Source organism: Megalobrama amblycephala, linkage group LG8, assembly GCF_018812025.1.
Source record: "Megalobrama amblycephala isolate DHTTF-2021 linkage group LG8, ASM1881202v1, whole genome shotgun sequence".
NCBI lineage: Eukaryota > Metazoa > Chordata > Actinopteri > Cypriniformes > Xenocyprididae > Megalobrama > Megalobrama amblycephala.
This window is the reverse complement of record NC_063051.1, coordinates 4517805-4545118: the sequence shown is the minus strand read 5'-3', so window position 1 is coordinate 4545118 and position 27314 is coordinate 4517805. Positions and strand designations below refer to the sequence as shown.

The window sequence follows — 27314 nt, the reverse complement described above, 5'->3', positions numbered from 1 at the left end:
AAATGTGGCCTTGTTTCATTAATACAGTGTATAGTTTTTTCTTTATTTACCCTGAAAGAAGGGAAGGGAAATGTGACAACATGCCCCATAGGTGGGGCACATTGTAACATGTGATGGGGCACGTTGTAACATGACCATATGACAACTAAAATGTTATCTGATTTAATTAAAAAAAATATATACATGACAAACTAAAATATTTTGTCAATAAAAGATAAAATAAATGGCATTTTTTAGAAATTCATATTTAAATAATTTTGTGGTTTGACAGTGAACACTCTCATAGAACACAAGATAAATAGATGAGCCACTACAAATGCTGTAAATTTCTTGAAATAATATTTTCTGGATATTCAGGTTCTTCCTCTCAGTCTTTATTCACATTTTTTCCATGGTTTCTCAAAATCGTAACTGTATAGAATAGTATAGTTCTAGTAGCGGGCCACATTGTAACACAGTGTTACAACGAACCCTATCTGCGCAACTATCTAAACTGCTAAACAACAGATTGGTGTTTAAAATAATATCAGATTTGTCTAATTTTAATATAAACACAAAAAATATAGATGAAAAATTAGCTTAAGTCAGAAATTTACTTTTGCTATTGTTAAATAAATGTTCAGTGATATCTTCCAAAGATTTCAGAATTTTGGCACAATTTTTTTTCTCTATATATTGTCGAGATGGCAACTAGTAAATATGCTAAATTTCTTCATGCTAGCGTGTGTGGAAGTATTTAAACCATGCGTGTTACAACTAACCCAGCGGTTGTTTGTGCCCCGCGCTCCCCTGTATGTCCTTAATGATTTATACAGGTTGATGTTTGTTGTTCTCTATCTGACATTCGCTATATCCATGGTCAGTATCTTTTTGGCAGTGCCTCGCTGCTGTATTTATTTGAGGAAGCAAAATCCCTTTTAGGGATGAAGCACCTGGGCCTGGCTGCTTAATGGAATAGCTTTAACATTAAGTAAATAAACAGCTTGCATTTGAAAGGTGTGTGTGTGTATGAGAGACAAAGAGAGAGGGGGAGTGTATTTGTGCTGTGGGTAGGAAAGGAGATACGCCTACACTGGTTAGCTGAAGTTTTGTTGTGGTTTTTAAACTGTAATAAGAGTTTGACTTTGGACTTTGTTAAAGGTAAAACATCTAATTTCTTTGCCACTTTGGCAAAAACAGAATTGCACAAATACTGTTTATGCAATTAATGCAATGCTGTTTCATTGTATCACTGATATATGCCATTGTGAAATCACTTAATTGCATTAATTAAGTGATTTCACAATGGCATATATCAGTGATATTGATTTTGTTGGTGATTTATGCAAAGGTCCTACTTTTGGACTACTTTTATGGTCTGTAAGTTAACTTTTTTTTTTTTTTTTTTTTTTTTTTTTTTTCCCAAATTGGGCCAAATTTTCAGGATGTCTGCTGAAAATTTCAGAACTGATAGAAAATCCATTGATTCAAAATAGTAAAAGGTACTAGGCTATATTGTAAAGGAACGATTGACTGTTCATACAGTCAAATATGCAAATAATACTATACTACAATATTGGGTAGGGTATAAAATGCAATATATTAGAGGTTTCTATCTGAATAATAATAATACAGCTCTTGTTGAGAATGTCTGCAAACAGTTTGTGGTTATGAAAGGGGTCCTTGGTTTTAAAAAAAAAATTGAAGAAACCTTGCTTTGAATGAAAAATGTCTTTTTTGGGGTGAGTTATCACTTTAAATTGCTCTCTTTGCACTTGGTCTGTAATATGTAATCTTTTGGGCTAAAATACTGTATAATATTAAAATTAATGTTATTGCATGGACAAAGTAGCATGCATTTTATTTGTCACTTCTCTGATTAAATATTCCTCACTGTAGACTGAAAGCTAATTCAACGCATCAAACAAATAAAGCGAAGAGGCACGTTAAAAGCAGATCTGTTTACTGTGTGTTTTGCAGCAGGTTGAGGATTGGCCGCTTTAGTTGTTATTCATAAACACAGTCCTCCCAAGCTCGAGGGAGGGAGGGAAAAAAGAAAGAAGACGTGGAAAAAAAGAGAAAGCAGCAAAGAGCTTAAGTCCAGGACTGAAAACAGGAATGACAAACACCATTAGCTGAAAAATTTCCATCTCATTGCAACTATGTTATTGTTTACTTTAGCATACACATCCTAATATGGTTTCATCTCTGTTAAAACAGAGCAGAAGGAAGGCCAGGGGCCCGGCCCGGGGTAGAGGCCTTTAAACTGCCACTTAGACAATAAGAAACAAATGTCACAGGCCTTGCCTCTTATTATTACATTATTCAACCTTGCCCACGTCTTGGCGCATGATCGCTAATGATATTTAGGTTTTTTTTTCTTGGCTGGGTTCTCTTTCTCTCTGTCTACAGCCATTCATATTTCACATAACAAAATAGCCAATAGCCTTTAGCTGACATTACAGTCATGATTTGCTACTTGCGGACAAAAATTGTGTAGGATGAGTCTTCATAAATATTTTTTCCAATTTTTTTTTTATGTTATTTATTTTGTCATTATGATAATTGGAAAGAAAATGGAAACGACTGGAAAGATTTTCTTAATTTTAATGAAAATATGATTATAAATTTAGACCATTTTTATAAATGACCACTTTTTTTTGACAATTTTTATAAATGGCCAAATGTATAATCATATTTTATTTTATTTTAATTTGTTTTATTATTATTTTATAATGCATATTTTATTTAATTTTATAATCTTTATTATATTTTTTATTTTATAATGGTTATTTATATCATTAGTTTTTGGGTTATAATATATTATAATATTTTGTTTTGTACTTTTTTACTTTTTTATACTAAATTCATTAGTATTTCTCTCTGTTCTTTTGTCTTGTATCTCTCTCTCTCTCACTCTCTCTTTCATTTTTTCACTCTTTTGTTTGTTGTGGTTGCCTGTTCACTGGTTGCCTGTGTTTGTCTTGTTTAGGTATATATCAGCAGGGGATAAGGGTTGGTGTGTTTCAGAACAGATTAGTGCAGTCACAGGTTGTGTCCCTCCTCTCACTGCTGCGCCCTCATTCACAAGACTCTTCAAGCCTATCTGACCAATCAAGCTCTTTTATTCTCTTCTCTGATTGGTGAGTAACTTTAGGACCTTTTATTCTGCTCGTGTCTGTAACGTGTTTAAGAATACTGTCAATTTAATGCAGGTTTTCAGAACACATGGCTTATGTGATTAGTCAGAGGACCCTTTATCAAAGGGATGATGAAAAACGTTAATGCCAAGAGAAATGACAGGACATGGATATGGCTTCTTTTTTGTATTTTTACAGCAGATCCTTCAGGAAATGGCCCTTAAAGGGTAGATCTCTTTTCGCCCTCTTCCTTGTAGGTTAAGGATGTGGCCGGCCTCACCTCAATCCTAAAATCCTCATGCTTATGATATTTACTCAGCGTTATCTGCAGCTGTAGATGAATGGCATTCTGGGACATTGAGGAATGTTGAAGGTCAGCCACTGTAACCTTAGATCTGAAGCGGGCAGACGCTTCAGTGCAGGCTACACTTTATCTGTGGGTATATTGTCATAACATGGATTTAAATGGAGATTAGAATTTTGTGGTGTTCTATTTCTCTTTTTTCTTACTTTTACTTTACTTCTTTTTCTTTACCTTCATGTTTGCAAGATAGAAATATGCACTTTTTCAATCGATTTTTTTTTTAGATCTATTAGATAGATAGATAGATAGATAGATAGATAGATAGATAGATAGATAGATAATCTATCTATCTATCTATCTACCGACCTATCTATTATTCTATCTTTCGATCGATCGATTATACTATTGGTTGATCAATTATTCTATCAGCCAAGAACGGCTGAACGATAGATGGAATAATCAATCAATCAATAGAATAATAATCGATAGATAGAATTATCGAGTTGCTGTTGTTCCCAATTGCTTCCACTTTATGATACCACTAACAGTTGACCGTGGAATATTTAGTAGTGAGGAAATTTCACGAATGGACTTATTGCACAGGTGGCATCCTATCACGGTACCACGCTTGAATTCACTGAGCTCCTGAGAGCGACCCATTCTTTCACAAATGTTTGTAGAAGTAGTCTGCATGCCTAGGTGCTTGATTTTATCTTTCTATCGACTCTACAGACAGTAGTAAATCAGTGAGTGTATTTTACTGTGAAGTTTTTTGCTACTTTCAGGCTGGAATAAATTTTTCTTTGATTAGATTTGGTTGTGTGAGTAATACCATATGAATGGGGCTGCATAGATTGAGTTTTGGTTCTTTCTTTTTTTTCTTCTTTTTTTCAAACACTGTCTGGCTCAATCCTGCCTAATAAGTGCACAGACAGATAAACTATCGTCACCTCACGGAATGGAGGCGGATAGGACATAAGTAATCCGTATTGATTTTGACATTACAATGTTGTAAGTGATAACTACGTTAACAGGCGCTATAAAACCAAAGCCCTAATTAGGCCGTATTTCATACTAACCATTAGGTAGGCTTTTTAATTCAATGATGATACCAACGTGATCAATTTTCCCTGCATTTTGTGTCTTAGAAAAAGCAATGCACAAAGCTAGCTTTTTCTTTAAGGCAAAAGGGAACGACGTTGTTTTTAACCTGCTCTTAATGAACTTTGTGTAGCTGTTGTTTGCAGACTTCAAGGTCGGATTCGTAGAATGGCTGCACATTTTTTTGTAAACATGTTTACATGCAGACATGTGTCAATACAGTAAATGTGTACAGGCTCAGAGAGGCCATACTGGTTAACTCAGTGTTGTTGTTTTTTTCTGATAGTTTTAGCACCTTATATGCACTTGAGTGTTTGTGCAAACGTCTGTGTGGCCAGGCGCTCATGCACCTGCAAAAAACTATAGTTTCACAACCCCATAATGATGCTTCTGCTCACAATGAGCATCTGTTTGTAATCGTGGGCCACAAGTGTTCAAAAAAAGAAAAGAAAGAAATAAAGGCAACGAAAGCAAAAAAGAGAAGAATGCTTGAGCAGCAGTGGTATTAAATATGAATTAATGGAATGAAGCCTAGACATGGCTGTAGCGACGAAAAAAAACATTAATAAAATTTATGTTACTGGCACGTAGGTACATTTGGACTTAGTATCCTTTAATTAGAAGTGAGATATTAGCATTTCATAGGGATTTACACAGGGAAGACACTGCCACAGACAGGAGCACTTTCATTCCGCTCTGTTCTGCATGTAATGAGCGGTGTCATTAGTTGATGGAGAGGATTCTGCCCAGACTCTACCTTGAAAGGCACGTCATTTACATACTTCTTAGGAATACGGCCTATAATGGATTCCTCAATGAATAAAATAAAACAGCACTTCTTTAAAATTTCAAGAGTAATGTGCACAGGCTCTGATTCGTTTGTTGGTGCGGTTTGGCTAAGTCAATCGAGATGACGTCCTGGGGGGTTGGTGAGGAGAGATTGACTTATGTCTGAGAGTTAAGACCTCAGATTTTGCTCTGGGAATGGAGAAGTGCGTCATAAATTCGGAATGAGATCAATAATGTGGTGACATGAAAGTCTTAAAGCTACAGATCAAAAACAGGGGGAACGTCTGACACAAACTGCATTTGTGTGATCCGTCGATTCCGGGTTTGATGGTTTTTGTGGGATGATTTGGGTTGCAATGCTGTCATTTCTGGTGCAGTTGCTTTTGGTAGACGGTAATAGTTAAATGTCATTATTCATGATAATTCGACTGGAAAGTGGAGGTGTTTTCCTTCCTCTTTCAAATGTAAGTTTATAAGCCCTCAGATGTCATCCCTCCCCCATCTGTCTCACGTATTACTTTCACTTTTTTCTCCCCTCTCCCACCCATCAGATCAGCGGTGAAGTGATTTTGTATTTTATTGATGAGCTCCAAAGTGGCAAGTGTAGGAAATGGTACCTTTGATCAGAGCGTCTCTAGGAAATGGAACTTGAGGGTGTGAAGTCCGCCAGGTGAGATACATCCAGCCTCCGTAAGCCCCTCCCTCATCATGTTTGAGCGAGACAAGAACCCCCCACCCCACCCCCCCGAAAACACATATTTGTTTTGCCTGTTTTCACTCCAAGTTACATGAGCGCCGATTACAGCTTTTCATTAGTGAAAATTGGGTATTTGTTTTAAACTTTAACCAATCACTTTGATATGCTAATTACGCTGTAATTTAATTTGAGTCCCGTAATGATGATGCCATTATTATGGACATAAATGATGCAGTTAAGCAGAGAGTAATCTCATTTGCATACTGTACATGCCAGTAAATTAAAGCCTTTCCTGCTTGGCTTCAACTTTAATTTTCCACTTCTTTTCACACAGCCTCTCTCCCAGCCCTCCATCTAATAACAGGCCTTTGCGTGTTTGATGTGGAGAGCCGCTGTTACGCTCCGAGTCTAGTCACAATATGTAATACATAAAGGGGGCTCGTTAGCACACTGAGTGTGCCTCTAAGATGCTGCCATTAATAGGAAGAGGTGGGTCTCACTTCGGGCTGATACTTGCGCTTCCCCCCCCCCCCCCCCCCCAATATTATTTTCTCCTGGCTGTCTTTTTGTATTTCCACTTTTTGTCACCTCAGAAAAGAAAAGACAAGGGGAAAAAAAACATTAAAGAACTGAAGGTTAGCCTTTTTGCGGCAGGCGCCGTTGTTTTGATCATGGAGAAGACTGATTGGTTTAAAGGCCGATTTGTGTGCCGGTGCATGATTCATGGTCATGGGATGAGCAGGGTGCACGTGTTTATTAAATCCCTTTTTACCCTATCACGTTTATGTTGACGGCTCCTTAATGCATTCACAATAAATCCTACAGTGTCACCATCTTAATTCTCATAATTGATTTTTCTCGGTTATTTATGTATATTTTTATCCACTATATATATATATATATATATATATATATATATATATATATATATATATATATATATATATATATATATATATATATATATATATATATATATATATGTGTATATATATAAATAGGGGAAGGAAAACACCTCCACTTTCCAGTCGAATTATCATGAATAATGACATTTAATTATTACCGTCTACCAAAAGCAACTGCACCAGAAATGACAGCACTGCAACCCAAATCATCCCACAAAATCCATCAAACCCGGACTCGACGGTCATACGTTCCCTGTGTTTTTGATCCGTAGCGTTAAAACTTTCATGTAATCCTCACCCCTATTTATGGATATGTAAAATATATTGTTTTTATTTATTTTAATGGTTTTATAGGTTGTTTTGAGTCGCAGCGGCAGGGTTAGTTGATACATAGCCTTGTTGGAAACTAAAAAACAAAAACAAAAAATTAAACAAAGTCATAAGTAAATCGCTTTTCCCTGCAAAAAAAAAAAAAAAAAAAAAAAAATCCTAAATGTACTTTCTTTTTGTAATTTAAGAAAGATTGCCCGAAAGTCTGTCTCTCTCTCTTTTTCTCTGGGTGGAGGGGGTATTTTATGGACTTAATGCTGACAATACAATTGCCCTTCAGCGCGAATGCTTTTCCATTTTGTACCATAAAGAATATTATTTTCCTGCCAGCCAATTTTCTCCGTTAGTCCCTAATTGGCTCCATAAATCTAGTGGCGTGGAGGGTGAGGAATGTTTCGGTGTCGCAGAGTGTAATCCTCACCCTTATTTACCAATTCATTAAGATTCATTGATGCAGGATAGGGTGAGAGGAAATGACAGCATAAATCAGGGTTCCAACATAATGACCCTAATCAGCTGGGAATTGCAGAAAATGGCATGATGAACTATGTCCTTGCGTTAGTGCCCACTGTACGTTGTCATTGCGCTTGCTTTATGGGTGGGACGCATCTCCCTGACACGGACTGTATTTAACACAAAAAAAGAGTTGTTAAAAAGCCGATTCCATTAAAGCGCTCATCGGTTTCACGCGAGGTCTTTTGCCGTTTACCCCTAGCATGCCCTTTACCTTTGGTTTAACTGCTTAATGGAAGACAGAGGACTCCCTTTCTTTTTAACCCTTTCAGTATACTGCATAAATATGTTTCATCTTAATATGCAAGCCTCTATAGGTAGAGGTGCATTACACCAATATGGCAGAACAGATGCCATATGTCTGCTCATTTTGCAACATGCATTTACTAGTAAACATTCAGAAAGATATTTCACTTTTGAGCACAAGTCTTCAATTTGGCACCTCAATTTGGCTGTGCAATATCCCTTTCTCGATATTGGCTAAGTATGCAGGATGGAAAGTACACCAAACGATGTTGTGGTTTGATGTTTGTGGTGTAGAATTTTAGTTGTGTATAAAGCTATAGAGAGGTCATGTGATTCCTGAATGTTGCAAAGTAGTCTTTCGGGGTTCCCCTATGGTTTTTGCTTTTGTTCACAAGACGCAAATTGTGACGTCAAAAGTTTTTGTGCAGAAATTGTGCATGCAAGCTCTGAAAATTGCTGAGATAATACAGCATGTTTATACCCGATAAAGCCAAACAGCTAGTTGATCAGCATGATTTATACCTATTGTGTGTTATGTAATCAACGCAGTAAGTGTCAAAAAAAGCATTTATTGAGTGATTGTGTTAACATTTTCTTGTCATGTATTGGCGATTCAGAGGGTTTGATTGTCATTAGATCATTTGATAATAATTTCTCATGTGAAAAACTTAAACTGCAACAAAGACCTGAGCTCTCATTTGCACAATCACAGTTGACCAGTTCTGCATAGAACTTGCTTATCTCAAAGGCACTTTTTGCTTTCTTTCTCCTGTATGCTTGAGTGTTTCAACTTAAAGCACTTTTATGTCCTAAGGGTTTTTGTTTGTTTGTTTGTTTGTTTGTTTGTTTTTTTGTTTTTTACACAATAAGGTCACTTATAAACTTTTATATATGCCTTATTTTTATTTAATTTTTGCTGCTTTTCAGATGTCTTTTTAGACTTTTTTTCATTGTTATAAAGTTTTCCCTTAATTTTGTAGTTTTTGCAATTAATTAGGTTTTTTCGATTCATATCCATTACAAAATGCTGCCAAACACGAAACATCATTTGAAATGTGATGGAAATGACACAGAAAAACAGCAAAAAAAAATATCAAAATGGCTTTACATATTTACTTTTTAATAAATTTAATATTTAAATAATCTTTTTCAAGTATTTAAATCATGCTTTGTCAGTCACATATATTTGCCATCATTTTTTAGCAAGCAATATGATGTTCATATGCTATTGGGCCTGAAAATTATTCAGGTTGCTCTGGTTGGCTGTAGTTATGTTGTTGCCTTTTTCCATTAATGCCAATTGACACTATGTCAGTGCAACTGGGTAATTTACCCCCAAGATAATGTTTCTAATAATACAGGCCCTCTCATGGTTTAGACTGGAAATATTAATTAGACAAAGTTCGCAGAGGCTAAACTCCCCATCCCACAAATACGTGGTTGACACATTTCCTCTGCGAAAAAGTCAGCGTTCGCTCCACCCATGGGAGTGCTTGTTGCACGAATTTCAAGTAACAATGATTAAAAATATATGACACACTTTTAAATAATATTAAAACAATATGCACTTTGGCCAGTCCCAGAGGACGCGGAAGATTGAATGCCTTGTTTTCTTTGCCGAGTGCGTGCGGGTGTTTGACAGTTGTAATTTGTCCGTTGTGCTGTGGGGCCTTTTGAGTGAAGGCCTCCTTCCCCACGGCTCGATGCCTCGCATGCGCACGATGAGACCCGGCTCACGGTTACTGACTCTTTGCTGCCGTGCTAATCATCACAAGCTGTCTTTGAATGAATCCTTCAATGTCGCTTGAAGGAGAGTCGCTCAGGAGTTTGTTGTAAACCGCTCATGACTGTAGTTCCACATCCCAAAATTGGCCTTTCTATCCTGGCAGCGGCTGCATTAAAACTCATTAGACTTTTTCTTATTTACTTTGGTCTCTATTGGCTGTTTCGCTAAAAATACCGTGGCCTGCCTTACTTTTGTGCGTTCCATCATAGTCTTGGCACAGCAGGGCCTTAAACACAGCGCAGACTTTGTCGTAAAGTCATTGAGGAGACAAACTGTTTTGTGTACCTCTTGAAATTATACATCTATTTAGCCTCTCCGCTGGAGTTGTCTTCCGGTTGACGGCATCCTGATTGTTCATTTCTTGTTCATTTCTCAAGCTTGTAGTGTGATAATGGGTTCATATTTATTTGAATCATTGTGCGCAACATTACAGGGTGCCGGTACCGGCTTGCGGTGATGGTCTGGTGATATGTTTCAATCTGGATTTCACGCGTAAGGATCTTATTACGTTTCTCTCGATGTGTAATAAATATGTGTTTAGACCCCTGTATCACTCATTTTTGTAGCTCTTCAGTGTGGGGATAAATCGATTTGGAGAGTTAAATGAAATGAATGTGAGAGCGGTTGGACTGAGAAGACAGGAAGTTGAAAAAGCAACTGAAAGATTAAAAAGGACTTTTTCAATACAACAATACTTCAATACAACATTCTACTCACCTACTCATCCTCTTGGTGCTTGAATAAAGTAAATTATGAAATCCCCTGTCAGTGCGACGTATTCCTCTCCCGCCAATACATCTCCTTTTTTTCTTTTTTTCTTTTTTTCTCAGTGTCGTACAGCGGCTGGGTTTTTAACATAATGGTGTTTCGCGATGGCGGTTTATATGTTATGTCTGAAGAGGCTATTTGCAAAACCTCTGCTAACGCTCTGTCTTCTATCACCGAAACTGGTCTGCAGGACGTTGCGATCCATTTAGCAAGGGAATTGGTCAGTCGGTCACATACAGATTTGCTAAGTTTGCGTTTCAGTGTTTGCTCCAGTGTGGTTTGAAGATGACGTTGATTGCTAGAGTTGATATCACGGGACGTGCTAGGTCGTACCTCCGGATTAACGTTAACTCCGAGATGCTTTGCATTGATGTGGTACTTTAGAGTGGACGAACTCAGGTGATATGCAAATTGCTTGCTGCAGACATTGCATTAATCTCCTTCATTTTACAGTCGAATGGTGGCTAGAACGGCTGAAACAGCTTTTTAACGTGTTATTTTGACAGCCCTAATACATATAATAATAATAATAATAATAATAATAATAATATTATTATTATTATTATTTATATTTATTATTACAATTTATTCTAACTGTAATCTCTTATAATGTACAGTGCTTCCCACACATAGACTTTACTTGGGCGGGCCGCCCAGGTATAATAACGGCCGCCCAAGTATATTTGGAGACACATTTTTGCATTTATTATTTTTATCCTCTTATACTTTTATATCCGCCCAAGATAATAAAACCTCCGCGATCGATAAACTAGTCGTTTCGTACCTGCTCGTTATGTGTGCGTCAGAACTGTTTACTCCCGCTGACATTCCCACGTGCGCAGCATTTTGCAAAGTCACAAGGGGGCGCTGTTGCGCATTCTACAAGCTCAAGCAACAGCGCTTCAGTCTGCTTCAAAGTGATTCTCAATCAATGAAAAGCGCAGATTTATGCCAAGTGATTGATAATGAACTCAAGTTGATGAATTATTACAATGTCTACTTCATGGCCTTTATATAAAATGTTTTATACGGTTGTGAGAATCTGAAGGATCAGCATGCAATAGTACAGACGTTTCAAAATAAGAGTCCCGATGTATTTTGGGTTTGTTTATAAATTCATCAATTCATAAATCATAAACAAATTCATAGTAAATTATCGTAGTCTCCCCAACAGGAAGAAAAGACTAAGAACATTATTTGACACATATATTATTCATTATATAAATTTTACTAGTAAAATCTGTGTACCATTCACTGAAGAGACACTATATGACAGGAAAAGGAGAACCATTTAAATGCTGTAATTTTGCATAATTTACAATGCATAATATTAGTATGTAATTAAATGTAATAGTATGCTATGTAATTAAAAATAATTTCAATAAATAAAAATACTGTTAAAAATCACACATTATTTGTTTGTCACATGTAGTAGACAATTTTTGTGCCATGGGTAATAGGAGGCTTTTTCACCTGGTTACCACCGCAAGTATATTTCAAACCTGTGGGAAGCACTGATGTATTTGAACCCTCTGGGCCCTGGAGGTGACATTTGTGCTTATTTGTTACATCTAACATTTTTCATGGCTAAAGTCATATTACACAAATTGTGCTAATAGAATTTCTTCGTGTGATGGCAAAGCTGAACTTTCAGCATCATTACTAAAGTCTTCAGTGTCACATGATACTTCAGAAATCATTCTAATATGCTGATTTGGTACTCAAGTTACATTTCTTATTATTATCAATGTTGAAAGCAGTTGTGCCGTTTAATATTTTTGTGGAAACCATGATATTTTTTTCAAGATTATTTGATGAATAGATAGTTCAAAAGGACAGCATTTATTTAAAGGGGTAATGAACTGCATTGTTTTATTGTTTTATAATGTTTCCTGGGGTGAACTTATAATGTTAGTATGCTTTTTACATCCAAAATTGTCATAATTTATAAATAAAAGGCATTTTTCCTACCCTGATTTTAGCCCTCTGGTTTGAACCATAGACTGTAAAAAAAGATGGACGACGTGACGCCGCTTCCTTCCATTGTAATGAACTGAAGCCAAAATGGGCCAACGGCCCATAGGCTAAAATCTAAATTATCACAAAAACGAACAATTGAATATATATCAGCGTGATAACAACTACCTTAAATGACCAAAACCATCTTTCAGAAAGTTTTATTTGAAGCAGAATTTATTTTTAAGCTTTCACTGAAGTCTCATTTGACTGCATTGAGAGGGCAGGATTTATGACCTGTACTGCATCCAGCCTCCAGGGGGCGGTCAAAGAGCCCGCAGCTTCACTTTTCAGGACGTATGAGACACACCTGGTTTGAACGCTCTTTTTTTAAGGGCCGTGTCTGCTGTGAGACTTCAGTGTAAACGCCCACTGTTGTGATTGGCTAACATCTTTCCATTTAAAATAGCCAAGCGTTTTTACTATTACAGCTCTCAAAGTTAACTAATCATGAAAAGTGTTGCATTACATTTAGATCTATGGCATTATATTTAGATTGTGGCATGAAAGGTTGCAGAGAACACTGTAGCCAATCACAGACATGTTGTTGAGCGCAAGAAAGCAGTGATCTCGTCATTGCAACTCAATTTTTGTACACTAACAAATGCTTTCATCTTCACTAACAGTGCAAACGCGATATAACTAAGAGATTCGTTGAATTAAATGGGATTTTTGCGCGCGTCAGTCACTGATAAACTCGCGCTGTTTGATTGACAGCTTCAGTGCTCGCTGCTCCAGCGGTTGCAAAAGGGAGCTTTCTTTGATCGCTTTCTTTATATAATTCAATCACAGTTACATTACAGATTATTTTCATCCTACTAAGAGAAACAGCGCAAGTTGACGTTTAGTCATGGGTTTGATTTACTGACACAGACAAAGAACATCTGACTTTACATGAATCATTACATATCAGATCAGGCATTAGAATTAGCACAGTTACTTACATGTTGTCACATTACAGTCGAGTCCAAGCACTGCACAATATTTTGTAATCCTCAACGGCATGTTTATTGCTTGGTAGCTCGATCCGGTTTAGCACCACATAGGCCTATGTTACTTACGCTATCTATACTATTGCATGTCATTCGCGAATCGGTGGGCGGGGCTAAACAAGCAGTGATGAAGTAGGCGTTGATCTTCTTCTGCAGAGGTGGTGCTTGCTGCCCTTTGACGTCATAGATCCCCACTTTGAAAATCCTGTCGTTTGCTGGGTCTGGTGTCAATTAAAGCTTTTATTGGACTAACAAGGAAATTTTCAGCTCTGAAACTTACAGGATATTCTTATAGTATGATGACCTCTTATATGTCAAAAGCTCAAGGAAAATTTGATTTCTCAGTTCATCAACCCTTTAAAATGTTTTTGTCAATGCACAAGCCTTTACTGTCACTTTTGACTTTGACTTTTTATATATCTTATGCACCTCTTCTACTAGATAAAATAAAGCCATATCCAAACTTCTGTTTTCAAAGAAAGAGATTTGTGCAGTCAAATTCCCAAAAAGGACAACAAAAGCACCATAAAATGGTCTGTTTGACTCCACTGTTATATTCCTATTCTTCTGAAGCCATGCATTTGGATTGACTTCAGGTGGTTAAAGGGTTGGTTCACCCAAAAATTCAAATTCTGTCATTAATTACTCACCCTCATGTCATTCCAAACCCGTAAGACTTTCGTTCATCTTCGGAACACAAATGAAGATGAGCCTAAATTCAATCTGTTTATCATATAAAGCGATCGTGTCTTTTTAGAAAATGTGGACTAAACCGCTCAATAAATATGGATTAGTTTTACGATCTCTTTATGAACTTTTTGAAGCGTCAAAGTGGTAGCTATGTAGCCGTCTATGGAGGGACAGAAATCTCTCAGATTTCATCAAAATTTCGTCTTCATTTGTGGTCCGAAGATGAACAAAAGTCTTACAGGTTTGGAATAAAATGAGAGTGAGTAATTAATGACAGAATTTTAAATGTTGGGTGAACAATCCCTGTAAAAGAATAGCTGTTTATGTATTCACCACCTATCAGATACTTGTTTTTTTACTGACTTAGTCAATACCATTTTGTGAATGTTTACAGTAAAATCAAACTCCACGCTTTGTCATTGTAAATAGACAAGAACCCACAGCCATAATTGATATTTTCCGAGCACTAGTTACTGAGTAATTGACTGTGGTAATGTTTAACTGGTTTTACAAGTTCCTTGCTGCTGTTTTTCGTGGAGGCAATAAGGATGATGCTGCTTGTCTGTTTGTTCCACAGACCGAGCCGGACGTATAGCAGGAACGTGAGGTCCGTGAGACCTCGCCCTGTTGAGTGACACATTCCCACCCCCATCTAGTTCACATTCACGTTGGCCGTTAGCAGCTGTAGCCCATCCGTCCTAATGCTTCTTTAAATGTCAGGAGAATGACTGTTTGTTTGTCTTGAGTTTCTCCTCCAACTGTTTATTCAAGACGAGCTGCATTTGCATTGACCTTGCTGTCCATACATGCTTGCCCGCCGGCTTCCATTCTTTTCGTCCCCTCACACGCTCTCTTTCTCTGAAGAATGTTTACATTTCGGCTCGCCCTCTGTGTAACCTATGGGATCTGTTGATCATTCCACCTGGTTAATGTTAAATTGCTCTTTGCAAGAAGATGTGTTTGTTCATAAACAGAAAGAAAAGGCCCTGTTCTCCCTCTTGTTTACCGTAGTCATGGCAGCAATCAGTTATTAAACAAATAGCGAGCTTTGTTTGTAGGAGCTGCCGGACCAGCATTAGCCCTACAAGGTCTGGAAGCAAACTCAAGAAAGCACAAAAGAAAAGACAAGACCCGTCTGTCCAAACGTGGTGGGGTTTTGTTCTCAGAATGCCGCCACAGTAGTGTTGAGATACGTTTCTGGCCTGGAGAGGCCCGCTGAGATTAGAGGGGCTGTTTGGTCTCGCATTGAGATCTCCTTTTGGCAGAATGTCATTGCTGCTGTCATTTCCTCTTTGAGAGGGTGACGAGCAGTTCTTTTCCACGAGGGCGAGTCGCTAGCCCTGATTGTGCCAACATGTGTGAATGATGCAAAGTTGCATCTTGAGACGGAATAACCAAACCGAAGGTAACGCGATGCTTGATATCTAGCATAGATGTGTGATAGAAAGACTTTTGAGGAGGCTTGATTGCAGTCATTAGTAAACTCATACTATCCAGTCTCATACTTAACAGCTTTATTTATCAGCTTATCAATATCGGCCAGAATCTTTATATCAGTACATCTCTACATTCATATATGAATAATTTTACCTTTTGGTTTGTGTTCAAGTTCCAAATAATACTAAATGGTTTTGTAATATATAAATTATGTTGGGGTTAAATTTCATGCAAAACTATATTGCCATACTTGTACTGTGATATAAAGCGTGTTTACATGCACCCTCATAATGCGATTATAATGGGATTTTGGCAATATTGCAATTAAACTTTACCTCATGTAAACGCAATACTTCGATCAAACTAATGCAATTAAGCTCATAATCATAGTAACCATATTCGCATTAAACTAGGTGGTGTACGCCGATTTTATTCTCAATAAACAGGCATGTAAACACCGTAATCACATTATTACCGCTCTGACCAAAGTGTGCATGTGCTCGGATGTACACGGATACAGTGTGTTGTTCACACAACTTCATGAATAAACTCCCTGACATTATTCTGAAATTTTCTTTTCTCTAAATTGCTAAACTCTGTTAACACAACTCGCTGCGCAGTCTCTGCTCCGTATCTTCATCGAGACGAAGCAAGAAGAACGCAATAACAGCGTGCAAACCCGGCATTGCGATGTTCATCATGCCGCCGTATAATATCTAGTACTTCCGTAAAAATGTATTTTGAATTTGATGTGAGGAGATGGCCAGTAATATCCTTAATGTATGCCTATCTGAGTGTTGTATAACCATACTTATTAGTGAATATAATCAGAGTAATGAAAACTGCATGTAAACTGGAGTGAAGAGTTCTGCTCATGTCATGTGAACTGCGATTAAGACCTTACTCTGATAATGAGAAATAATCGCATTATTAGTGCACATGTAAATGTAGTCAATGTCTCATACTGTACTAGGTCATAATTTTGCTCATACCACCCATCTCTAGCCAAAATACAGCTGTCTGCGTTACTCATCAGGAATCCTTGAGAAAAAGGAGAAAAGAAAAACCTCAAGATGCTCTCACACCTTTTCAGTCGTACAGATCATTGTGTTGTCTAGACAAGCAACAACGTTGAACCTAAACAACAGTGTGATCATGGGGTTTTGTCGTCCTTATTGTGACTACTTATCTGAAGCGTAAGAATGTTGTGCTTTTGTTGAGCGCTTGTGTAAACAGGGGTGTTGTGAGAACAGACTTGTAAAAGCAGGTGGGCTTTCAGAACTTACCGGAATGACAGCATCTTTTTAACGTTGATGGAGTCTGCTTTCCGGCCCGGTGCATGGCACACACAAACAAACTCTCGGCATAAACACGCTCGCAGTCAAATCCTGGGAAATAATAAATAAGGGAGAAAGCTCTTGATTTTCTGTATTTGCTCATGCTTTTATGTTGGCCAGGTGTGGTGCGCACATGATTTGGTGTGTGTGTGTGTGCTCGCGATATCAGATGAACCGAACAAAATGTCAACATACACAAATTCTGACCTTGTTGTATTATCCGTAGTTTGTTCCAAACACTTGTTGTGTTTAGCAAGCAAGCGTTTTGTGAGGAAAAGGCGCAGACATCTGATGATGGAGGTTTGTTTGGTAGGTGCCTGGTGGCAGGGCCTTAATCTCAGGGAATTTCCATTATTTTGAAGTTTTTGCCTTAAGTCTTTGTTTTCTTTTTATTTAAAGCCACGATAAACACTGTAAACAAACACATCTGTTTCTCTTGCTGGTTATATAAGAGCTTGTCTGTTATTCATGTTTATGCTGCACGCCTTTTTTGTACCAAATGCAAGACAGAAAAATCACAAGCAAAGAATTGCACTTTTGTTATCAAAGTGGGGCAAAATCCAAAGCTGGAATCATAATGATGAGACACTAAAACAATAGCTTAATTCATAAAGCCGTTGACATTATTAATGCCCTTCCACCAGATTATTTTTTTTCCTCCATCTATTTGATATTTGTGATGGATAACAGGCATTTTCTTTCATCCTTTTTTTTTTTTTTTTTTTTTTATCGCGATATTGCTGCTTTTGAATTATTCCATGGTGAAATTTAATGAGAAACTAGATTTATGGGTTTCATTTGTTTGTCAATTCCGAAATTAATTGGGTGTTAATTTTAGCTGGCCCTCTTCAGACGTGGAATTGGGCGCGTGTGCATTACTTTGCATTCGTTGCAGCTTCACGTCTTTATTGTGGGTCACTAGTTTCGCATACATTAAAATAGCCCCCCGGCGCATTCTCATGATTACTTTCAGAGATGCCATGCATTCGTAAATTTACGCCCTTCCTTTATAATTATGAAAATTTAGTACGGAATGACAGTGCATGCATAATAGCCATTATCACCCTCTTTTATGGAACACAATGAAAAAAATGAGAGCGAACAAATGAGACCGTAAAATGTAAAAGAGACAGAAAGGGAGAAAAGCTTGCTAAACAAGCCACAGCTTGTTTGTGGGAGTACCAGGTACTTGGTCCGTTTATCTCTAATTGAAAGGATGATTTTGAGCATGGAGCAGTTTAGTTACACATGTAAATTATTTACATAGTGTATTCAGGGTGTTTTTTGAGAGAAAGCTAAAATATGTGATGAAAGGGGGTAAGAAGAGGTTCCCACGGTCATGGAAAACCTGGAAATATCAGGTTTATTCAAAATTGTGAATTGCAGGACTTTATATTTGTTAAAGGGATAGTTTACCCAAAAATGAAAATTATCCCATAATTGACTCATCCTCAAGCTTTTCTAGGTGTATGTGACTTTCTTCTTTCAGCCGAACACAATCTTCAAAAAAAAAAAAAAAAACTTTATGAACTATCAACACTGGCTTCCAGCAGTGACCGTACACGAGTCTACTTCCGGCAGAAGAGTGACCTCTGACCCGATGCATGATGTATTGTTTGCGGAAGTGCAGAGGATAGAGCAAAATAAAACACCGGTCACGAATTAGACGAGAAAACGAGATATTTTAAAGAGAAATATCAGAGGATTTCGATATAATAGAAGAGGAGCTTGAGTTTGTTGCACAGCCCTATTTGTTTGAACTGCGAGAGGTGTCTACTCTCACATAAGCTTACACTACTCCTACATCCTACGTCATATGTTGAGTCAGAGGGCACACTTCCGCTGGAACTTGACTTTCATGCAGCTATTAACACAAGCCAGTGATTATAGATTATAAAGTTTTAACTATGGATATTTTTCTTACAAAACACATCACTTCAGAAGGCATTTATTAACCCAGTGGAGTTGTATGGATTCATTTTATGATGAATGGATGTGCTTTTTTGGAACTTCTGAAACTTATATGGTATTCATTCCTGTTAAAAAGCTTAGAAGTGCCAGGATATTTTTAATATAACTCCGATTGTGTCCAGCTGAAAGAAGAAAGTCATATACACCTGGGATGGCTTGAGGGTGAGTAAATTATGGGATCATAATACTAACCCTTTAACTTTAGTAATTAAACAGAAAAGATAAAATCCTACAGATGTTGTTACTATTTTTGTTTTAGTTATTAGTGTAGTTCAGTGTGTGTGTGTGTGTGTGTGTGTGTGTTTTATTATATAATATATACTGATGAGCCAAAACATTATGACCAGTCACGGGTGAAGCCATTCATGTGGACGTAAATTTGACATGTGCATCCTACCTAAACATTGTTGCAGACCAGGTACACCCATTCATGACAATAGTGTTCCCTGGTGGAAGTGGCCTCTTTCAGCAGGATAATTCTGCCACACTGCACAAATTGTTCAGGTATGGCTTGAGGAACATGATGAAGAGTTCAAGGTGTTGCCCTGGCCTCCAAATTCCCCAGATTTCAATCCAGATGCTCAATTGGTATGTGCTGGACCAACAAGTACAATCACAGTGGCTCCACCTCGCAACCTACAGGACTTGAAGGATCTGCTGTCTTGGTGCCAAATACCACAGGGCACCTTCAGGGGTCTTGTTGAGTCCATGCCTCGGCGGATCGGCGCAGTTTTGGCAGGTGGTCATGATGTTTTGGCTCATCTGTATGCGTGTGTATAAATCAAAATTAAATGATCATTTTATTACTATTGTATATATTTTTGGTCTAGCAGTTGATGTGGTCCAATTCAAAAAGAACAATAGAAGAGTCGCAGCCCTTCGGTGGTCCAGATGGGTCAATCCCCAGTGTGTTAGTCTGCGTCTGTAACCACCTCTTCCCTGCAAACCTTGCTGAACAATTATCAAGCACCTTATTACTGTCTGAGAGGGGGCAGCATTATAAATCTGAATTCTTTTCAATTTTCACCTGCCTATGTGATTAGCACCCAGTGCTTTAAGGGCATTCATTCTGCCTCATATCAATAATTAATAAGCCAAGTTAATTTACTTCTGCCTGACTTGGTCAGCTTCATTAAGATGGTCTGAAACAGGGCTACAAGGCACTCCTTGCCAACGAGGGCCTCTATGAATGCAAAAGATATAAATCTAAGTGTCTATCTCAGGACGACATGGATAGATCAGGATGTTGAAGGAGAAAACTTTCTTTTTAGTGTAGTGCAGGGCTGGTCTGTTAGATGTTAAATGTTAGAAGAACAAAAAGTCTTTTTGTGAGTCTGAATAGGCATCATTAAAGTATAATGTATTATTGGAAATACTTTGGAAGTACATCGGAATATTTTCAGGTTTGTTTATTTGTGTGCGGGCCCAGGACCGTGGCGTTAACTCAACACCCAAGATGCAAACGCTTGCTGAGAAGTTTTGATTTTTGAGATTTGTAATCCGACCGACTCCCCTGCCCTGTTTCCCATTAAAAAGCCATCGGGCTGTGGTTCTTCTGGGAGCAATGAGAGTAAATATATCCATTTCACTTGAACAAGTTTTGTTTGTGAGCGAGTGTGTTTTCTTGGGCCTCTCTGCTGAGACGTGACCGAGGTTGGGTTCCCATTCCATTTGCTTTTTGCTGTTTCTTCATTCTTTCAGGCCCAGCAGAAGGATTGAAAACAAACAGAATATGATGGTTAGCTTCTTTTAAGGGAAAGATGGGAAAGGTGAAATTGAGCGGGACAAAAGGAAATTTGTGTGGAATTATTTTAAAATGTTTTTTGTTGTTGTTGTTGTTGTTTTAACACTCTTTTTGCGTCTCTGCTGCAGGTTTTTAAGTCATGATGCAAGAGTCGGGGACAGAGGCGACAAACGGAACAGCCAATCAGAACGGCGCCCCACCTTGTGTGGAGGGACACAGAGAAGTTCGATCCAAGAGCGCCACACCTTCCTCTGACATCACAGCATCTGACCTCGTGAACTTCCAACAACAACAGGTCTTTCTTTTTTTCCTCCTTTCTTTTCATTCATTCCTCTCACCGTCCGTTCATTTGTTCACTCTTTCTTCCTATTCCTTTCTTCTATCTTTTTTCTTTACCTTTATTTATTACTTCCATCCTTTGTTCTTTCTTTCTTTCATATTCCTTTTATTTCATTTTTTAAAATCATTCCTTCCATCTTTTAATCATTTGTTCATTACTTTGTCCCTCCCCGCCTTCTTTTATTTCTTTCTTTTTTTTTTACTTAATTCCTTCCATCCTTTATTCGTTTGTTCATTCCTACCAACGTTCCTACCTTTCGTTCTTTCCTTCTTGCACCTGTCTGTTATTAACGCATGTCAACAGCATCCTTCTCTCCCCTCTTTAAGTGCTTGTAAATATTTAATCATCACACCCCCTCCAACCAGAGTACATAAACACATTATTATGATTATTTATGTATATTGAGAGCGGTTTGAATTTTTAAACGCACTAAGTGCTCTTTCTGTGATTGTGTTTTTGGTTGCCAATGTGTTTATCCCGGCAACTCTGCATCTGCATTCAGGTGAAATATTTATCAGGCTTGTTGCAACAGACAAATGCATAGGTGCAATGGAATTTACGGACAGTCGTGTATGTGTGGTGTCCATCCAGGTGCCACAGATTTCACCTGTCGCATTGTAAACACCCCTAACACTCAAGTGGAAATTTCGGGGAGCTTCCATTCAAAGCACCGGAGCGTGGAGTGTTGCAGCCGTTTTTATTATATACCTAGAGCACCCAAAACATCCTCACTCTGACTAAAATAAACAGACAAGCTCTTTCTGTCTGTCACACGGCAGCGTGTTGAGCCGGCCAGCATTGAAAAGATCAGTCGTGTGTTGTCTGCACCCCACGGCATGATGGGAGATGTTGTCAAGGGCTGTATTGTGGGGATGGGGAGCTTCTGAAGTAACTGTCTGTTGGAGTAACATGGCTGTCGTTGAAGTGAGGAGAGCAATGCCTTGGTTTTAATGCCAGACAGGACAGGTCTGCATGACGGCTGGTTTGAAAGCAGAGAACAACCCAAAACTGATTTGTTTTGGTCTTATTTCATACATAGGATATTGATTTTGTATTGTGTTTAATTTAGTAAGTCGTTGGTTGCAAATTGGAATTATTATTTTGGAGAACGTATAGGAATAAAACTCATTTGACATTTAGATTTTTCCCTTGAGTCTTCTTGAGATAAATCTGTAACTAGAGTATATCGCCATCAATCAATAATCTGAATCATCTGTGATTGGCTCTCGCTTTCGTCTTCCCCTGTCCTCTGAATTGCTTCAGTCTGTCGTGTGCTTCTCGGACTTAGCGTGATGTTGTCAGTTTGAAAATCACAGGCATACTGAATTCATTACCGCAGTCGTCACACAAAACCATGGATAAGATTTCAATAACTGCAGGCCACAGTTGAGTAAACAGTTGCACTGAAACTTAATTCCTGTTGACTTTGCCTTCATTCTGTGCCAGGGGCTCAATCTGATTCACTCGGCTGAGACAACAGGGGTTACTACTCTGACGAATGCAAGGAAATAGAGAGAAAGAAGGAAGAGGAGATAGAGAGAGGCTGAACACCAGAGCGCTTGACCGAGTCAGGGATGTGCACTTGACACACACACACACATTTTTATATGTGTGTGTATGTATATATATATATATATATATATATATATATATATATATATATATATATATATATATATATATATACACAAAACTATGCGACTATTAAGTAAATGTGTGTGTGTGTGTGTATATATATATATATATATATATATATATATATATATATATATATATATATATATATATATATATATATATATATATATATACACACACACACATTTACTTAATAGTCGCATAGTTTTGTGATGAGTGAAGGAGCTTTTGCTTAAGTAGCTAAACTACTTTTGCTTAACTACCATTAAAGGCTAATTTTTACAACTAGTCATTTTATTTATAATAAAGTATATATATACTGTAGTTTTCTTTTGTAGTCTTTTTGTAGTCAATATAAATGAATGTTTAGTGTTGTCACCCGAATTTTCAATTCATACACCATAATCATTTTACTCATTCAAAAACACATAGTTTTTTTATCTAGATAAATACTGCTGTTGTTGAATTTCAAAATCCTGATTTATTTTTTGAAATATTATTAAATTAATATTTTTAGTAAGATATTAAGGTAAGATATTAAAAACTAACTACAATAGTTTCATTTAGTAGCTTGTAGTTTTGCTAACTACTCTTTCAAAAGGGTAGCTAAATTGTTTTTAGCAATGTGTAATGCACTCAATATACACATCAACAGGAAGAAATTCCTTAAAAATTCCTTTAAAAAAAAAAAATTAATAATAATAATAATTTAATCACCCCTGTGGTATTCTAAACCTGACTTTTTTTTTTTTAGATACATTAAAGAATGTTTCATTTGTTTTCTCCAACAATGGATCCCACAGACTGTCATTGTATAGTATGGCCAAAATTTCTCATTTTTGGGTGAGCTGTCTTTTAGGGCAGCTCAGAACAGCTAATATTGTAGTCTAAATGTCAAAGCTTATACTGTTAATCATATTTTGCTTTTTTATCAGCTTTGATCATGACAACAAGTTCTTTTGGGGTTTTTTCCCCAACGAACAAGGATTTAGTTATGTGATAATTGACAGCTTTTTTTACAACATATCAGTCTCTTCGCTTGTGTTATTCACACACTACATAAAGCGTGACCTTTTTAAACCTCCAAAAGCCCAGTTTCTCTTCTGACAAGCTGTGTAGGGTTTTATTATCTTTCAATTTATAAACCCCTACGACTCCTTAAATACGTGAAAAACAACAAACCTGGAGGCTGACATATCATCTATCCTGATTAGTCGACATAACTGTGAAAGACAGTGCTCATTAATAAAGACGAGGGATAAAATAATTGTAATCTGTTTGATCATCTCGACCTTGACAGGGGAATTTATCTTCTCGAACTAGTCAGATTTGGGGGAAGTAGACCATAAGCTTCATTTAAACATCTCCATTAGGAAGTCAAATCCCCAGTGCTATTACCTTATATAAAAGAGACGTGTCCCTAAATGGGAGTTCTCTAGATAGAATAGAGCCTTTAGATTCAAATAAAGCCACCTCAAACGTCTTTCATCCTTGCACTAAAGAATTTAGGTCCACTCTTTAAATGGTTTATGCATATAATTCACCAAAATTAAAGGAACAGACCACCCCTGTCAGCATTTATGCAAAAGATTTCCATTATGGTACAAGCGCCATATCCAATGAGCAATTCATTTCTCTGTGGTCTGTGGTCGACAAGATCTGTTAAAAAACATGTCTGTGGATATCCTTATGATGTAGTTTGGATGTGATTCCTGTAAAAGCAGTGGAGGAAAGGTAATTGGTTTAGGTTTAGGGAAAATATCAAAAGAAATTGTATAAAACCATTGTATAAAACCATTAATTTAACATGTTCATTAAGCACAGTTATATAATATACGTTTATGTATATAAAAAAGAAACAAACCAAAAAAAAAAAAAAAAACATTTATTTATGACAAAATGAACTGATCTGGACTGCATTTAGATTTTTTTTAATCAATTGATAGTCCTAATTAAAACACATCATATATTAGGGTGAATTCAGGTTGATTGGGACACTTTTTCCAATTCATCTCAATGGCAAAAAGTGTCCCAATTGCCCTGAATTCACCCTATTATATTATATTATATTATATTATATTATATTATATTATATTATATTATATTATATTATATTATATTATATTATATTATATTATATTATATTATATTATATTATATTATATTATATTATATTATTAATTGTATGTATTATATTCTATTTTTTTTGTACAGTGTTACACAAATGCATTATGCATATACAGTATGTGTTGTGTTTATGTAGTGTTTTTTTTTTGTTTTGTTTTTTTTTTTTTTGCTCATTGCAGCAGCGACTGCACCCACAGGAATTTCCCCATTCACAATACAAACATCCTTCCACAGCCACACAACCAAGACAGCCATCTGAAAGATCGCATCTCTCATGTGCTTCCCGAGAAATATGACACAATTGTGGCCCAAACTAGCATCATACTGACCTATCTGATCTCACAGAATGTACAGTACCCTCGGTACAACTTAAAGCGAGAACGCCGTCAGTTCCGAACTGATTGCGTTCTGTCACAGGCTGTTTTTCGGGGGCCTCTTTAAAAAGCGCTCAGAGTCTTGTCTTGCACTCAGCGAGGCAGAAAGAGAAGTTGTGGTTTTCAACAACATCTTTTGATGAGGAAGTGAAGATGATCTTAAGAGATAAAGATTTAAAGAAAATAAAGCCAGCCTGCTCTTATGCAAGCGCAAAACATTTTTTGGTGTTTTAAACTTTTTTTTTTTTCTTTTTTTTTTTTTTTTGCTGCTTCTGCAACAGGAAGTCAACCTGTGTGAAGCACACTAAAATAACTGTACAACAAGGATGTTGTCGTCAATTTCTGATCCAGGTTCAGTTTACAGGATCATCCTTCTATTGTCCAAAAATTCATGGCAAAACTATAGCTCAGATAATTTGGTCAATGAAGAATCTGTCAAAAATGTAGTCACTGATAAATATTTGAGTTTATATTAAGATATACTGTATGCATGTAATTGTATGTATGTGTATGTATATAGTCAGACTTGTAAAGTAAGACTAGCCAATTATGAATTTTTTGCATTATTCAAAGTGTTGCAATCCCCTTAGGGAGTCCCCCAACTATTGAGAGCTCTGATGTTTAATTGCAAACATTGGTATCTTGCATACCAGAGCACCAGACATCGAAATCTCTTCTGGAAGTTTCTGAAAGAGGAGACACGTATTAGTTTATTGGGCATTTCTATGTGCTCCCAATTTATCTCAATGCTGCCTAGGAGAAACGATTGAGATGTTAAAGATATATAGTTATATATATATATATATATATATATAACTTGCAATTTTCTTTGTTTTGTGCGTTCTTAACTCTTACTTTTCTGTGCATCCAAGCCTCTATATGGCACAATTCCTGATGAGTTGTGAGTGATTAAGTTGATGCATATATAATCTCTTGCATGTTTAAGCAAGCAGCGATTGACTCAGACATGCGGAGCAACTGCCAGGAATCCTGCTCAGCTGATACTGCCCTTAAATTTGAAATATTAATGCCCTGTCTCATGGCAGACTTTTTTAATCACATTTGAAAGCACCCTCACTCAAAGGCATACCACCATCATCTCAAAACCACAGAAAAGAAAGAAGACCAGACAGATAGATGTTTTGATGGGAGGGCAAACTCATCTCAGTTCATTCTGAAAGAAAAGTGCTTTGTTACAGATCATAAGATAAGGATGCAATTAGCAATGTTTTTTTTTTTCTTTGGCCCTTGAGCAGGGTTAGGAGCCGGTGAGGTGATTTCTTTGGTTTGGTCACAGACAGAACAGTCAGAGTAAGCACAGGTGTTTGCATTATGTGATGTGTAGCAAACCCTGCAGCCCACCGGAGAAAGAAACAAACTCAAAAGAGTGATAGAAAGCATTTATGACGATGAAGATACATAAACGTGCTCATGCATGCACACCCACTTCTGACACCACCTCACCCAGAGGCAGGGTTGTGCATCATTCAGAACTGAATTGAGAATGCAATTTGAAATTCCATCTTTTTCTGAATTTGAATAGAGGCAAACAAAATACAAACATGTAACTGAATTTAATGTAATGATATGCAAAGAAAGTCATATAACCAATTTTGGTCACAGTTTAGATTAGGGTCCAATGACTTTTGCCTCAATAAACTCCTAATTACTGCTTATTAAAAGTTAGTAAACTAATTGTTAATTTTAGATATTGGTTGGATTTAAGGAATGTAGAATATGGTCATGCAGAATAAGGCATTAATATGTGCTTTATAATAACTAATAAACAACCAATATCCTAGTAATATGCATGCCAATAAACCACTAGTTAATAGTGTATATATAGTTAATACTGTATACTGTATATATACACAGTCAAACCAAAAATTATTCAGACATTTTTGATATTTTTGATATATTTTTACTAGTGTGTGCAGGACACTATAGTTCATTTATGTAAGTAAGGATAGCAAAATAAAGTAAACTGTGACATATTATACCCAAAAATTCATCATACAGTGGACTACCAGTAAAATTGATTTAAAAAATTTGGAACAAAAAATTATTCAGACACTTTGACCTGACCAAGT

At 36.9% G+C, this 27314-nt stretch overlaps 1 protein-coding gene across 15 annotated transcripts in view; it reads left to right on the top strand.

Annotated features, from left to right (window-relative positions):
* foxp1b (forkhead box P1b) overlaps positions 1 to 27314 on the top strand; it is a 205058-nt gene that overhangs the window by 74535 nt on the left and 103209 nt on the right. For 10 of the 15 annotated variants that reach the window (XM_048198849.1, XM_048198843.1, XM_048198836.1 and 7 more), the window contains one exon: positions 20874 to 21040. In XM_048198849.1, the coding sequence (XP_048054806.1) occupies positions 20885 to 21040 (156 nt within the window). In that variant the 5' untranslated portion in view covers positions 20874 to 20884. Of the gene's footprint in view, positions 1 to 2971; positions 3123 to 20873; positions 21041 to 27314 lie in introns of all 15 variants that reach the window. The other 5 variants (XM_048198842.1, XM_048198838.1, XM_048198839.1 and 2 more) reach the window with 1 other exon arrangement.